The sequence below is a fragment of the Simochromis diagramma genome, unplaced genomic scaffold, assembly GCF_900408965.1.
Source record: "Simochromis diagramma unplaced genomic scaffold, fSimDia1.1 OVJJ01000361.1, whole genome shotgun sequence".
In the NCBI taxonomy this organism is placed as follows: domain Eukaryota; kingdom Metazoa; phylum Chordata; class Actinopteri; order Cichliformes; family Cichlidae; genus Simochromis; species Simochromis diagramma.
Window position 1 is genome coordinate 14,697,898 of NW_024386860.1, and position 17,305 is coordinate 14,715,202.

General features: G+C 38.3%; 1 protein-coding gene across 1 annotated transcript in view; it reads left to right on the top strand.

Moving 5' to 3' along the window:
- LOC120732854 (thrombospondin type-1 domain-containing protein 7A) overlaps positions 1–17,305 on the top strand; it is a 204,628-nt gene that overhangs the window by 130,452 nt on the left and 56,871 nt on the right. The window contains exons 11-15 of the mRNA XM_040030719.1: positions 2,128–2,243; positions 3,928–4,063; positions 9,397–9,500; positions 13,159–13,353; positions 14,570–14,836. Coding sequence (XP_039886653.1) covers positions 2,128–2,243; positions 3,928–4,063; positions 9,397–9,500; positions 13,159–13,353; positions 14,570–14,836 — 818 coding nt within the window. The remainder of the gene's footprint in view (positions 1–2,127; positions 2,244–3,927; positions 4,064–9,396; positions 9,501–13,158; positions 13,354–14,569; positions 14,837–17,305) is intronic.

Consider the following 17,305-nt stretch of genomic DNA (forward strand, 5'->3'; position numbering starts at 1 on the left):
ATGATCAGAAGTCAGCAGTGTGATGAGGAAACATAGTCGTAACGTCCAACTGCAAGAGCAGCGAGGGATCAGATAAGATGTCTTCCAGCAGGTTTGTCGTGACCTATTTATCTTTGTCTCGTTTATGCACAGGGGACCTGAAGATTAAACATAACCTCTGTTTTGAAAAACCTTGGCTTGACCACGAGGATTATTACTCACTGATAGCTGAATCCATTTAAACTGGAAGTTTTATCCTCAGGCCTGTTGGCTGACTTTAGCTCAGTGAGTTAAAGTTTCCTCACAGAGATATATTACTGTAAAACAAACACAGTGCTTTTAGACATTTCCTGTGATGCTAACAATGCTCTGGTGGGTTACACAACCATCCCTTTCCTATGTGTCATCCAGATGGCATACATCAGTCATAAAGTGAAAGTAATTACAGAGGTTTTTATTGCCCTAGATTGAGGCGAGAATAATTACATTGTGTATTCAAGCACTACCCAGATGGTTGCTGCATCAAGCCTCTCAGTTGATATTTATTAAAGCGTGAGTGCATGGTTCATATTTTTAACTGTCATGGTTAAGTGTCAGCTTGGTCTTTTTAGGTACAAATGCCAAAATCTATAGGGGGTGGGTTTAAGTTGGGGGAAAAATACAGCTAAATCTACACACTATATTTTTTTGGTTATAGGCCTGCAAATATGTTAAATTCAATTCCAGAAATCACAAAAACACATGTTTGGCAACTCCTTTGATATCTGTAAAATGCTTCGCCAAAAGATTAAAAGAGCCATGAAGATCTAAATGTTACCCAGCTCAATTTTTCCCTCATTACAAGTTCTGATATCTTAAATAAACCATCATGTTTTGCAGCAGTGATCACGCACGCAGTCAATAAAAATATATTTTAAAGATCTTTTATTTTGAAAAGAAACCTTATTAGAAAGCCAAATGAAACACTGGACAAAAGTATGATGTTTATATCAGTGCTAATGAAATATTCTTTTTATATTTTTACGGGACCATCGTGTGATGACTTCATGAACATTCGTATATTGTTTTATCTTCATCCTGCGGTTCTCTTTATGTCTACAGTAGGCACACTCAATTATCTGTAGCCAATGACTTTTTGCAGGGGATCCAATTTTCCAGAGATCTCTCAAAATTATAAATATTATTTCTGATACAATTTTTAATGCAAGATACCACTGAAACTATTGATATTCTGAAGTTTTTCATTCTAAATACAATGAGACACATTAATGTGATTTGTGTAAGCAGAGTTTCTGTTGGCTCAAAGATAACGTGGGTGGGAGTAAAGGACACAGTATGCTTGTTTTGGTATAAATTGCTCCCATCTGTAGATTTGCACCTGTCATCTGCCTTGTGTTTTTTCTCTACTATGATCAAAGAGCAAACTAAAAATACAATTCCACTTGAAGACAGAGTGCCTTAGTTGTTTGTCTTGGGTTATGCTGACACTCGAGACATTTAGCAATATTTCCTGGATTTAGCTTTTTGAACACTAAAATTTGCCTCACTGAAGAGTGCTTCCTTTATTCTTTGTGACCCTTTTTAAAATAATAGAGTACAATTTTATAATTTATAGCTAAATGATTTTTATGGACCTTGTGGCTGTTGTCTCCCAGAAGCTTCCAGACCCTTCTTTGAGAACCACTGCTCTGCTATGCTTACTGCAAATGAATTCTTTTCTTTTATTCACAGGGATTCACATTAAGTGAATTTAAAGGATTCCTCTGCTATAAAATGTTGTGATTTTTGATAATAATGAAAAACAATGGTTTAAAATGATAAAAAAAATTCTGCCCTTGATTATACTCTTTGTGTCTGTGAGTGTGCTTAGGTTTGAGTGATATAAATTTCATTGGATGGTGAGCGTGAGGGTCCACATGGACATCTGCTTCTCTGCCCGTTTGGTACAGAGCTGTGGCAACGTAACACAACCAGTGCAGAGAAAGAGCCCATAAGAAGTGTTCTTGCTCAGCACCCACAGATTAAAGATTTAGTCAGATACATTGGTTTTATCAAAATTACTATTTTCTTAGGAGTAAATCTTTTTAGGTTTAGACTTCATGCTCTTGTGTTTTGATGAATGTATAAAGAGATTTTGTTTTTGCTTAGGTGTCCAGACGGTCCTCGCCCAAGCACAATGAGACCATGCCAGCTGCCCTGCAAGAAAGACTGTATCATGACCCCATTCAGTGACTGGGCAACGTGTCCAATTACATGTGATGCAGGTATGAAGGAAAAAACAAAGATTCATGCTCAGAGACAACTGTTGTTGCTGCTGTTAAAAAAATTCAAGAGTATTGAAGAAACAAAGTTTCCAGCACAACTTCCCCTGCTTCTTTGCACACGCAGAAGAACATAAAGTCTAAATAAGTAAAGTCCTCTCCGACAACTTTCCCATTAAACCAGCTTATTTATGGTATTGTATTTTCATGATGTATCCTTAATTTCATTCTCATGTTTTTTTTTCTTATTTTGTTTTTTTTTTTTACATTTTCTTAGATGTACTTTTAAATTATAAGCATCTACATACATGTTACTTTTCTTCATTCTATTTTTTGTTTTTGTGTCACTTGTACTGGTTGTATATGACATTGATGGGGAAAACTTAAAACACTACCCTTCATTTAGATTTGTCCTGTTTAAATGCTAAACAGGGTGTGTACCAGGTTTTATTTTTTATAGTGGACACTCTCCAAGACTGGCTTTATACCACATGACCACATGGCCTAGCCTCCTTGCTGGTGTCTGGTTGGTGGATGAGCACATTGAACGTATGTGATTGGTTGTTTAATTTTTTTGCTTTTTAAAATGTGGCCTGTAACATGTTTTGCCCTGATGAAGGCTGCAAGCCGAAATAAACTGGTCAAATCATTAAATTGTTCTTTATACTGAAAATGTTGCTGGACCTCTTTAGATTTTCTTGGAATTGGGTGAAGTTGTGCCAAACTCCTCTACGTTGTAAAAAGTACTTTATTCAGTCAGTCAGGCCTTGGTGGTTTCAGGATCGTCACAATATTTCCAATCATAGTTGACAGAGGTGACAATAATATGCCGGTAATAACATAATAATAAAAGATAACAAAATGGAAAACACAGAAGCTAATTTTAATTGACTAAGTGCAACAACTCTAGAGTTGGGTTGGCCTACACTGAGCTGAAGACAATGACTGTCACATAAACACATGCTCTCATGCCTCTTTACAGATCATTAATTTGATAGACTGGCATGTAGGACAACATTTGGGCTGACCTCCGTTAGTGGGCCTGGCAAGTCCGCTTGCTCCGGCCAGCAAGTGGCCGGTGTTGTTGTTTTGAAGCGGTGAAAGGAAGACGTTTTCAGATGAGGTCACCTTCGCCAGGCGGCCATTGCCCAAGCTGTTGAGTGGTGGCAAAAACATTAAGTTGATTTACGACTGAAAATCATTATCATCCGTATTTTGATGACCTCCTCCTGTGACACGGTGGCATAAATCTCTTCGGTCTAAGCATGCTTTACTGGTGGCAGTGCATTTTAATTTGATGCTGTTGATATCTTAACCTTGTGCAGAGAATTACACGCCGCCCACGTAGAAAGGTTTGAAGCAGGGTATAGGGCTATCCAGAGGCTTGTTTCAACTTAATGAACTACTCGAGGGCATCGCCACACATGTAAATACCATAAATTTAATCTGAGTCAGTTCCAAGGTCTAATGGGATTTTTCCGCATCATCGTTGTTGGCTTGATATCCCCAGTAATCACAAGTGTGCGCTTTTGACGCTAGCTGTCCAATTAGAATTGGCAGTTGCAGTCTCCAAGTCCATTCTTCAAGGATTATTAACAGAGTAGTCAGCTTATCATTTTGACATTTTTCTCATCACTTTTCCATCATATTTCTTAATTTAATTCATTAATTGTCTGCGTCCCTTCAGCTGGTATTGCTGTGAAGAAAAAGCAATCAAGGAAACGTCTTATCATCCAGATGCCATCCAACGGAGGGCAGGAATGTCCAGAGGTGCTCGAAGAAGAGAGGGACTGCGAGGTCCCCAAAATCTGTCCCGGTTTCAGGTAAACGCACGACAGCCGCCTTCAGGTGTCGACAAACACTGTTGTTGCTGTTTGAATGTTTTGTCACATGGACAATGTACCCGTGGGTTTTAAAATGTTTAAACCTTGAGGCTCATTGCACAGATTTTTGTTGTTGTTGTTTTTGTTCTATGCTCTACTTTTGTGTTTAAATGGTTTTCACTTGCAGCCCTAAAAAGCCAAAATACAAACCAACAGCCTATCCCAAACAGCCACGTTTTTATTTAATAATTTATTAGAATATTTAACAAACATCAAAAGATTAAACTATGATATAAAGATACAGATTTTCTCTACACCTGCAAACTTGGTCAGTCTGACTTTCTGCTCCCACCTCTCAAAATACCAGCTGCATATGTTTATTTATAGGTGCACACTTTCTTGTTAACTCCTTGTTTGCCACCATGAGAGACAAAATAAATGTAAGTTATGGACTAACTAATGAGATAAAGTAAAAATAATGTCAGTGTTTTGTCTTATTGGATATCTATGCCAGTCTCATCAGTCTCTTTGGCTTTAATTTGTGTTCAAATCAAAGCCTTTGGTCAGAAATGAATAGTTTAGTGATGAAAACTGGAAACGAGGTTGTTTTATCAGGAAAAATTAGGGGGGGGAAATCCAATAATCCAGTTTATTAATTTCAGACTGTGACATTTCCGTGGTGCCGAGAGTTTATCTTAGAATATAAATTGAAATCTTTTTTCCACCGCAATTTAACTTTTTTCCTTTACTTTTTTCTAATAAATGTTATTCAAAAAAGTGTGAAAATAAAGGTGAAAGTCTACACAGTTTGATTAAATATGACAAAAAAGCAATAAGTGGTAGCGGGGTTTTACTCTGTGATAAAGAAACCTGGATATTCTGGTTATATAAACCAAGCTGTGCCATGTAGCTGTGCTATCCTTTCTTATGGTGACAAGGTGCTGCAACCATCTTGATTCTATCTTTGTGGTGACTCGTTGATTAAACAACAGAAAAAAACGTTTCTAAACTGAGCACACTGTAATGGATGACTGTAAATACTGGCCAAACAAATAGTTTGTGTGTAGTTTAAGAGCTTTTAAAAAGCTAAAAAAAAACAAAAAAAAAACCCAAACTATAACACATGTTCTGTGTTTAATAAGTCATCAGTCAAATCATGTTTAAAATGCCATTGAAATATGCAGCACTTTGCATCATGTATAACATAAATATTAAAATGAGAATAATTCATTTAACTGAAGAGGGACTATGATGCTTGACTAGACATGTAACCGCTCTAGCTATGACAACCCGATGCTTTATTTCACAATGATTTAACTTTTATATGATTTAATATGCAGCTCTTGAAAACTCCCAAGTGTTAGTTTGCTTACAGGTCCAACCTGAACTTCACCTGTTTAGAGACTTAGAGAGAGCTTTTTATTGTCATTGTGCAGTTTCTTGCACAGCGAAATTGGGTAGCTGAACCACAAAGGTGCTAAAGTAAGAAGAAGAGAAACCAATATACAACGAAGGCGGAAAATAAATAAATAATTAAATAAATAGAATAAAATAAAAAACTGTGTATATGTATACATATATGTGAGTGGAACTATATACATGGTGTATGTGTAGGAAACATTGAAACAGACTGGGACCAAAATAATTGCACATGAGCCAAAAATATTGCACAGAACATGGAAAGACTGAGATATTGCACATAGATGATCAACAGCAGTGTCAGGGTGGATGTGTTGGGGAAGTCTTTACACACTCTTAGTTTGCATTAAGAGTTCTGACAGCCCACGGGAAGAAGCTGTTCTTTAGTCTGTTGGTTTTGCACCTGATGGATCTGAGCCTTTTTCCAGAGGGCAGGATGTGGAAGAGGTGGTGGTTAGGATGGAGGTGGTCCTTTATAATTGCCCTGGCTCTGGAGAGACATCTTGAGCTGGCAATTAAGTCCAGGTAGGGGAGTGGACAGCCGATCACCTTCTCTGCAGTTCTGATGACTCTCTGTAGTCTCTTCTTGTCAGCTGTTGTGCAACCACAAATGTTTGTTTATCCACAAATGTTAGTTTTTCATGTTTTTACTGTAATCAAAGGACAGTTTGTGAACTTTCTTTTTTTTTTACTTGATTTTTGCATTTTTATTTATTTTTTTTGTTTGTGTCTCATTATACCCCCATATCTGGAACATAAATTATTTTATTTATTTATTTTTTATCATTTATTGATTTATTTAACCCAGAATTGATTTTTACTGGCTTGAATACAGTCAATGAATATACATCGACTGTATCAAGGTGTTTGGATCACTAGTTAGAAAGGGGTTGGTAAAGTCGTTGATTAGACTTCATTCCCACTTCATTTTAATGTTTTAAGCCCTAAAAACAAACAAACCTTCAGATTTTTATGGCTTTTAAGTTGTTCATCTTTTTAGCTTGTAAAGCTAATGTTAGCACTATTAGCCAACATCATTAACATAGTTTTTATTATCATATCTGACTTTAAGGTGTTTCTTTGTAAAAGATATATTGTTATAAAGACTTTTATGGGCATATCTATAAAAAACATGGGCTGACATGAGCAACATTGTGCTTACTCAGGATGTGAGTGTGACATAACAAATGGCTTAGATGCACCTGACAGCTCATGCTGAACATTTTTGTGGAATGTGCTGGAAATAGAAGTTAAAAAAAACAAATAGTATGTTTTAGATTCTAAAAAAGAAATAGTTGGAGAGAAGTGAGTACATTGTAATCTTGGATCAATGGAGCTGTCATATACTGATTAGAAGTAAAAATATGTTGTCTTAAGGCTGGATGAGCACATGACATTTAAAGAAAGTGTCAGTTTTCTAGTCCAATCACTGGTTAGAGCATTGGGCTCTGCATTGAATAAAGGCAAGTGTGTGCAAAGGGAAGCGTCGAATGCTTCAGAGCAGAATTATCCAGATCAGAGACTTACTTAAAAGATACCGGGACATTGCACATTGACATCTCTGGGGTCATGAGTTAAAATTGTTATTTTATTCAAGCAGCTTGTCATTCATTCTCCAGAACAGATTACTTTGTGATACTGAGGAGATTAGAAGCAATTTATCACCTACATATAGATATAAAGAAAAGTTGTGAAGCAAAAAGAAGACTTTCATTATAGAACCTCATCCATTTGAATTCTTCTGGTTATCCACATCAAGGTCACGGGGGGGAGCCTATCTCAGCTGTCACAGATTGAAAATGTCATGTCAAGTGCAATTTTAACAAAAGCCAAAGATCCCTGTGTGCAAACGTATGTTCAGGAACCATTAGCCCAAAAGACACACAATATCAGAGGAGGAGAGGCATTTTTTATTTGGTGCGTGTACTAAGTAAAATTGAAACGGACAGTAATTTTTGGATTGCTGTGTCTGAGGACAAAAGGGGTGGACTTTTTAGAAAAATGTCCTCCATCTGTGCTGCCCAAAAATTTCTAATTTTGCAAAATAAATGTTTGATCACTACCAAACTTTTAAAGTCTTACAAAGAAAGTAGGTTTGGGCACTCCTGTGTATTGGCCTGCACAATATGCGGAAAAGCTGACACTTGTGATAACATAGTCGAGTATAACAGGACCTATACAGAGCCCAAACACTGAAAAATGCAAAATACAATAACATATTTTAAGCTTGTTCATATTTAATAGCAATGTGCTTTTTTGTTTTGCATGTTCATATTACAGTGATGATGAAGCATGATTTCATGGTCAATACAAGAATGTATTACACAAAAAAGACAAAAAACAAAGGCAGGATTAAAAGTAGTTCAAAAGTGCTGCTGCAAGTAGCTGTTATTGATGAATAAACATCATATAAAGACAAAAAAGACCCCAAAAGATCAGCATCTATCCTTTTTCCTTTGAAGCAGCACCGCAAGTCTTCTGTGGGTTTAGACTGTCTTTGTCTTCTTTCTCTTTGTGTAATTCCAGATTAACTCTCTGATGGTGACATCATGGTTAGGTGGTGGCAGCAGACATACCTGTTGCAAGACTCTGGATGTATGTGCATGGTTGTTTAATGAGACCCTTCCCTGATACTGTGTGAAGAATACAAATTCAAACAACAGCACAGACCCCTTTATACTTTACTCTTTATTTAGATTTTCTCTTTTCATACGGCACAGTCAGCAACACCAGTGTTTATTTTACTGCCAATTGCTATCCAGCAATCCTATGTTATTCTAAGTTGGTTATTCTGCAGCCACTCTGCATCCGTCTATGAATTTCACTTTTATTTGTGCAGGCACACTGTGTGTAAGGCTTTCAGTTCAGATTCATTTATATGGTGCCAATATAAGTGCCAAAATGTTGCCTCAAGGCCCACACTTCGGATGTAATGGTTATTTTCGACCAAAACGGATTATTTTCAATACATTTAAATGTTCAGATTTAAAAAGTAAATAAATAAAAATAGGTTATGTACATTTTCCTTGTTTGAAATAGTGACCAGATAACATTTAATGATGTGTGCACTATATCTGAAAAGTTGGAAATGGCATTTTTCTCAAATCACTCAGCCTCATTGTGCTCAGACTTGATTAGATTTGTACCTGTAAAACAGCTGCTGTGGCTGTGTGAGTCATAATCGTGCCTTTTCATTAGTGTAATTGTTTTTTCAGCACAAATCACTGTTACCTGTCTGGTCAGGCAGACCTTTTCTCTTATTTTCGCAACACAGTGCATTTTTCCTAAATTTCCTAGATGTGCAAATTTTTCTTTTCAGTGCTGAGAGACACGACAAGTGATGTTTCCAGATCAGTCCTGTGTGCTTTCACAGTGTGCTAATCATTAAGAAGTAGGTTATAATCCAGGAAAATTATGTAAACCAACCAAAGCAGTGCGTATCGTAAAGGCTGTTTTGCTTTTCACAGTTCTGCCTAGCTACACTGCATTGCTTCAGTTGTATTTTATCATGTTTACGCCTGTACAACGAGACAGCTGGTGCAGCACTTATTGCTCCTTTTGGTCAACCTCAGAGAAACGATAGAACGTCCGTGGAAGACTTAAAAATCATCTAGCATGCTTGTCTTTCTGTTGGAAAGTCATGAGGTTTTCCAGATGCAGAGTTGGTTTTCATTCATGGTGATGCAGGACAAAACCGTTAGCTGTCAAGTGGGACATGCTTTCTATTTCCAATGTAATACCTCATCCAGATGTGGCCTTAACTAGGCTGATACTGTGTGGGCAGAACACAGCATTACTGTGCTGTAAATGAGTTTATTCTATTCAGACTCTGACCTGGTGCTTTGCAAGATGTTGCTGTGTTAATGAATATTATTGTAGCAATTATATGTATGTACTTATTTTATTTATTCTAGGTGGAAAACCCACAAATGGAGGAAGTGCCAGCTGGTCACCTGGTTTCTCAGACAGGACACTCCGGGTGCACAAGAGACCTGTGGACCAGGGCTTCAAACACGAGGTATAGAAACAAATCTCTCCGTCCCCTGTTTCCGCCTGCATCGTCCCTGAGCCATTCCTAATCACCCTAAATTTAATTTTTGCTCATTGCGGAGCATCTGGAGCCCAGCCATGAAGCAGCAGATGGATGTGCCAAGGTTTGGAGAATAGGCCAATTTAGTTAGAGTACACATCAAATCCTCCCACTCACACAACATGGCCCAAACTGAAGATGACACTCCTATAAACATCAGCAGTAAAATATATTTTTCTTCTTTTTACTTTTTTCCTCCAGTTGTTTTTATTTTATTTTTTTATTTATTTGTAATCCTCTAGAGTTTGGGAAGGAAATGTGCTCACACCTTATCATCCTCCTCTTGAGACTTGTTTGACAGCTTGGCTTGTTTCACTGCTGGCTTTTTTTTTCCACCTCGGGCTCTTGTCATGCAATTTTAATCGAATATCTCTTGCTCAAATTTAGAAGAAGATGCTGCACCGTGCCTATAGCACACAACAGCCCAGACCCCTGTTCATATCGACTTCACGCACAAGTGACAAGTACTTTAAGAGTTGTGGCTCTCTCTCTTTAAAAGCATATTTCCTCTCGCCATTTTATAGAGAATGGGTACACTATAGAGTCCTAGGAGGCTTTCATAAAAATCCAATTTCAGGGGGGTCACGCAGAATGATCAATTTCATTTCCAGCTCCTATGGAAAGCCATTATTAGTGCTTATTTTTCTGTCTCGCCTTTGCTAGCTTGCATTAATGGACAGAAGAATCGGTTTATGAAAATGCTTTAAGGTCCATTATAGACCTTATTTTTCCAGATTCTGTGCAGCTTCTCTGTGACTTGATGCCATGTGACACTTGAAGTTCAGACTCTCCTGCACTGGTTTTCACACTTCTGTCACTTCCAAATGGCAGAAATCATTTTGTCATCGACTCAGACCAAATGAGACACGCTGTCCTTTCTGGTCCGTGTTTCCTGACAGCGTATTGTGTTGTTTACCTGGAAAGAGGCTTTCCTTAGAGGGTGGAAAAACCCTATAGTGGCATTATTAAACACACAGAACAGAGAGCTTGTGCTGTTCTCTTTCTCTTTCTTGAACACAGCCACTCTGTCACACACATACACACACACAGCAATATAAGACCTGACCTAACACACCAGCCGACGGAGGCTTTCCAAACCAATAGCGGTGCCCACGGGGGTTCAGCAAAATGTGCTTAGAGATTGATTTCTCTATGAAGGTACAGCCCTGCAGAATGTCTGCATGACAAGAAAATGAAATATTGCAGCAACACAAGTACTACCCTTTATTGAAAGAACAAAGGAAAGGATGATGCAGTCAAAGACAAATTGACTTCTGGGCTTTAAACCAATTGAGGGAGAGATGCTTTTTTGTGTCTGCTCTTTTCTTAATTGTTATTAAACCCCCCTGAGAGCTAATCTGAATCGTAAAGTTCTGATCTATTTTTCATCCGCTCCCTTTAAATCTATATTTCAAGTCATCGTGCTCACGAGTGGGTTAAGAACTCCTAATTAAAGGGGCACTTCAGTGATTTCACATATCAAAGTCATTTCACTTGTCACAAGAACTACTTGGCCTGTCAGAGGTTGTAGGATGTGTTGTGTAGTTCTGAAAGAGCTTTATCTATAGCAATAGACATTTTGGCTGCTATATGTTATTTTTATACTTGTATTCATATTCTTTTTTTCCCCTTTATTTTTTCTTACTAAGAAATATTTTGTCTGTGTTCTGCTACTGGACACTAAATTTTCCAGAGGAACCTACCCGTGGGATTAATAAAGATCTATCAATCGATCGATCTATCTATCTAGCCAATTGACAATGTTAGTGCACTAGCAATAATATATGATTTAATTAGGTGATCATTTTTACAGATTTTATATTGACATGATGAAAAAAAATTTAATAATGCAGAAAAAATAAATTGGGTATAGCTCTATAGTAGCTCTGACTCTGACAGCACATGTAGCAGAGTAGCATCACAGCTGAACAGAAGTTAAATATTGGTCTTCCTGGCCCTTATTGAGCAAAGGATTGGGACTGAGGAGTGAACAGCTCTCCAGTCCCCTCAGTTCCTTTCTCCTTTGTGTGTTTGTGTGTGTGTGTGTGGGGGGGGGGGGGTATTTAGCTTATTTCATTTACTATTAAATTAGTTTAGAGGGGAAAGTCCTGGCTCCTATAGTCTATTGTGTACCGGGCCAAGACCCAAATGGTTTATTTATCTTTGTTTATAAGTAACATCATTTGTTGGTTAAGCGAATCTTCAATGTGGCATCTTCTTTATGAATTGTAACCTTAGAGTAATGTTAAGTTTCATTTTGTTTTCTGGTTGTGGCCATAAATAGAAACCAAGCAGTGCCAGTGTTACTAACATGCTCTTGTGACTTACATAACTGAAAGGTTATTCAGGTGATTTAATGAACCCAATAGTGTTTACATATATAGAGAGAGTTTATAAATACATATAAAGATATGTATTTATAAATCTATATAAATCCTATTACCATAGTTAGTGATATCTGAAGTTTTCACTCCCTTAAATTTTTCTTGGCCGACAAAAATCTTTTATTAGTCAAGCTTTACCTCTATTAAATGACTTCTGCAAGTGCTAAATGTATAATATACTATATTGCCTATTTAAAACGCAGCAATATCATGAGGCAAAAATATCACTTTTGCTGTCTAGTTTTTATCTGTGCAGTAAAAATATAACATCAAACTACAGACAGCAGATATTTCTTTCCATAGGAAACCAAATGTGCCTATAAGCCCGTCTGCAACTCAACTCACCTTAACTTTATATATTGTGTGCATAATGCACAAATAACTGGAACACTGGTTGTTAAATTATTGAACTATTAGAGTCAAGCTTTCTGACCTAAATACTGAGCAGGTTTGAGACTGGGAGGAGATACAAACCCAGCCTCAGGAAGTCACAAGCTAGTGTACTCCGAGTGTTGGTCCCAAGCCTCAATAAATGGGAGGAATGTGTCAGGAAAGGCGTAAAATCTGTACCAAATCAAAGATGTAGATCCGTGTGCCATGGTAGGCTCTTGGGAAATAAGGGATTAGCTGAGAGTACCTTGCTGAACTTTTCCTTCCTGTAAAATTTAGACATTTAACGTAAGTGAGATTTCCGTGCTTCATTGCAGGGAAATCTACTGTGGTTGAACTGGAAGCAACCACACTATATGAAATATGAATGACCCTTGCGTTTATATTTTTATTGTGCACAAATACAACATATAAGTGTGTTTCTCATTTTGGAATTGCTGAATGTAGAGCTAAATACTTTATATTTTACTACTTTTTAGGACATTTTGTTTTGTCTACAAAATCAAAATATGCTGTGATGAAGTAAGATTCAGAGGAAGTCCTGCAAATGGAAAATGTATCAAAAAAGTAAAGTAAACTGTAACAGTAACAGTCGTGAAAAATGGTATTTAGTCATCTCAACTTGAATGTTTGGGGTTTTTTTACACTAGTGTTCCTATAAACATTCAACTTTTGATTACCTTTCAACAATGTCTTTAACTTTCCATTCATGTTACGACTTCCAATCAATCTGTTGAAACAATCAGTCATTAAATCACAATGTTTAATGTTCTAATGGGGTCTTCTGACCCGACTTCCTCTCATTCTTCCAGCCGTGTCCTGCCGCCAGCTGGACGGGACGCAGGCCGATATCAGTGAGTGTCTGAAATTTGCCAAGGCCATGCCTGCCATCACTCAGCGCTGTCAGCTCCCCTGCCAGGATGACTGCCAGCTGACCAACTGGTCCAAGTTCTCGTCTTGCACAGCTGACTGTGTGGGGGTCCGCACCAGAAAGAGGTCATTGATAGGTGAGGACAGAGCGGCATAGCACAAACAATGCACTGCTGTGAACCGTTTTCAGGCAGACTTATTTGCATTGGAGTTTAACATTTGAGGAGTGCAAGAAGATTTGAGCAGCGCTCCAACAGAGGCGTTTTAAAATGAAACACAAGGTAAAAAATCTGTGCGTTTAGTTTTTGACAGCTAAATGTTCTGGTGGAATTAAAGCAACAAGTCTAGGAGAAGACGTCTGCCTTTGTGATCAGTGTCAGTGTCACCAGGGGGTACGTCGTGCATTGCAGTCATGTGTAATAGTGTAAAGAATTAAGGTACCTCCACAACTGTGCACAGAGGTTACAAAGTCAACCCGAAACTGTGAGAAAGTGGATTTGAAAAGCTTTTGTTATCCAGTGATGTGAATTTTAAGTACCTTTTGACCCAACCACCTATGTGTAAGAGAGCAGACGGATCATTAGTAAGTCATAAGTCAGGTAATTACTCTTTTAGAGACATGCTTTAATTGTTTTTACGTAGTTTTTTAGGAAGGGGAAAGTGTGGATTTTGTGGTTTAGCCACTATCCTGTGGTTCAAAAGCATTTTTATTAATACCATGACTGCCTACTACCTCCTAGTTCATTTCTTTTTAGCCTTAGTAAGTTTTTTTTTTTTACCAAATCTAAAATAATTGTGGTTGGTGTAACATTTGGATCCCAGGGTGGAAGAAGCATTAATTTCTTCTGCCTGTTGGTCACTGTGATGTTTGTGGACAGTATCAACAACACAAAGCTGTGCGCCTGTCACAAGACAAATTTGAGAATCCACAGCTCGAAAATTTGATGGCAAAACACTGCAGGTAAAGCCTCGGATCATCAGAGGGACAGTCATCCACACATCATCTCCTTATTTACATTGGAAACAGCTACTAATGAGAGCTGTTGTAAGGAAAAGAGTATTTCTTTGCACAGTGATCTGTGATTAACGATGCTTGGCATGTGTGAGGATAAAAAATATCAAGCTGTTTCAGTAAGAGCCCACTCTGCTGGAAACTATTTGGCAAGCCTAATCTATCATCATGTATCCCACATGCATAGGGGCACAGCAGCTCCTGTGTTGTCTAGTCTTTTTTTTTTTTAGCGGGTAAACAAGACCTTGAAAGCAGCCTCAGTATCACGCTGAAATCCGTCAATGCCAGCAGACACATAGGTCTCTGGATTCTCTTAATCTATATCCTGCTCCACTCCGCAGGGAGAAGCAAGAAGAAAGACAAGTGCAAGAACACACAAATGTACCCTCTGAGTGAGACGCAGTACTGCCCCTGTGATAAGTACAACGCACAGCCAGTGGGGAACTGGTCAGACTGCATCCTGCCTGAGGGAGGCAGAGTGGAGAGCATCCTAGGAATGAAGGTGCAAGGAGACATCAAGGAATGTGGACAGGGCTACCGCTACCAGGCCATGGTGTGCTACGATCAGGACAACAGGCTGGTGGAGACGTTGCGCTGCAACAGTCATGGTGGGTACGCTTGCATGGGCGTTTGTCAGTGTAGGAGTGTAGTCCCAGAGCTTGTTCCTTTTGTAAAGGAAAACCTCGGAAAATGTGCGGTACAGGTTACATAGATAGTAGTTTGTTGGCATATCTCCTCATTAGCTGCTGGACAGTGTATTACACACTCACCAGGCAGACCTAAGAATTGGAGGATGTTCATTTTACATGTATCTCAGTATGTTTTTAGACATAAGCTACAACCCTTTCAAAATATTTGGATGAGTCCCAAATTTCACTTGGATCACATATCATATATGAGTATATGAATATCAGCTGAACTACCGAGGATAAAACTGGCTCTATAGTTGAACTGACATTTTTTAGGACGTCTTTATATATTTAAAAGTAGTTAGCAGTAGCACTAGGCTGATAAACTGCTTTTTTATGGTTGTAGCACCTTTGGGCAATGTTCATAAACTCAACCATATACTTTCATTTTACCACGTTGTTCATTTTCAGGTGTTTATTTTGTGAGTTTCGTCCTAAATCTCCTTTAAATGGGTATTTTTTTTAAAAGTCTGAACATTTGTATACTGTACCTGTAGCAGCGATGTGTGGCTGCACTGAAGACCTTTCCGTTTATTCCACAGAGTGTGCATTATAGTGGGTGGAAGTGCAGCATTAAATGGTTGTGTTTTACATGGCTTTAGTTATTTAATTTGCTTTAAAACCAAGGTAGAACTCATAAATTGGGGTTTTGGCTCAATGTATCTCTAACAGTAATGGTGACAAGCTGTGGGTGATGCTGTGCCAGACGGAGCCACGCCATCTACTCCCTCAACTGTGGTTAATTTCAGATGTGTGCACACAGGCCATGTCTCATAATTCCTGAAGATTTCCTCTGGCTAGTTTTATTGAAACTAATTTATAACGAAGACACTGTTTTCTGTGGGTTATCCAGCCATGCAGAGATGCTGTTTGCCAAAAGTGGTGCTGCTGTAGAATTAGACACGTTGACCACAACTACCATTTATGGCTACACAATGCAACAGAAACCTTTCTGGGATATTTTGTAGTTTTTTTAGGAGTTAAGTTCAGTTTACTACCATTTAAAATTTGGTGGCAGCTCTCAGAAATCTGGATTTCAATCTTGAGTTGGAGCACAATGTGTAGAAAAGCAGACTTTTCTCCCTTTTCTTGAACTTTACTTCTTGGTTTCAGGTGAGAAGTTTACTGTAGTGCACTGGAATGTAGCAGATGCAGGAATAACTTTGTTCTGTTAAATATTCATCTGAAGCAAAAGATTTTGTTTGTGCACATATGAAAGCCCCTCCCATGGCTGCTAAAGACTCATTCTGAATACTGAATTTCACATAAGGAGGCCTTTTTCTGGCACACTCCTGTCAGAATCAGTTGTCCCCTCATTGTAAGGTCTTATCTTAGATCCAAAATACTTCAAGCAAAGAATCCCAGCTCAGAAACTCGTTGTGAAATTGCTGTGGAATCGAATGCAGGATATGTTCAAATGAATACATCAGTGTTGTGCATATATAAACATGGTTTTATTCTCCTTGTGTGAGTCACAGATTCAGATATGCGTCAGTTAATCTGAGTGTGGGTGTGACGAGCGCATCGTAAGGCTGGGGCTCTGTGTGTTTGTGTGCTTTTGTCAGATTCTGTGTATTTTTACACCTATGTGAATGTTTGTGAGTGCATACGTGTGCACCCATGCATTCATCTTTAAGCGTTGTTGAGCTAAGAAAAAAGGAATATTCCTTGAGGTGCACAGAAAAACAACAACACATTCATGAAGCTTGGCATTAGTGCATGTGAAGCTCAAAGAGATCATTAAATCTCTTTTATTCCCCTCATTCAGCCGTCTTCCTCTGTTCTCCTTGCAACTCCCTCTCCCAATTTCTCAGCCATTCTCTCCATCTTTACCATCATCACTTTTAATCTTGATGGAGGAGGAGACGTGGTCCTTCCACGACTCCGCAGCTGACACGATGCCCCCGGCTATGATGTCGATCAGGCAAACTGTGCTCCCTTTATCTTTTTATTACACAGACATCACCAGAAAAAAGGGGGTTATCATTAAATGTGGACGTTATTTCAAGCTTTGTGGTTCTGCACACTTTTCAGATTGTCTTATTCCTCTGTGAAAATAATTTTGCATAAGAGAAGATAACACTCACTCTGCTTTAGCACCACTTGTTTTCAATAAGGTGTTATTCTGAGGTTTTGACACAGGCACAGCAAGCAACCCTGTAAGGATTATATATATATATTATATCTTATTATATAGGCTTATTTTTTTAGCCAATTAAAAAGTCAACCTTGACAGCAGGGATGGAGCAATCAGCAGCAAAAGAAACATCCAAATGAAAGATTCATGATTCTCGTAGTGTTCAGCAATAATCCAGTCAACCACAAAAGGAGTTCTCTAATAAACAGAGGACACAATTGGCAGGTGAATTGTTGGGAATCTTGGATGAG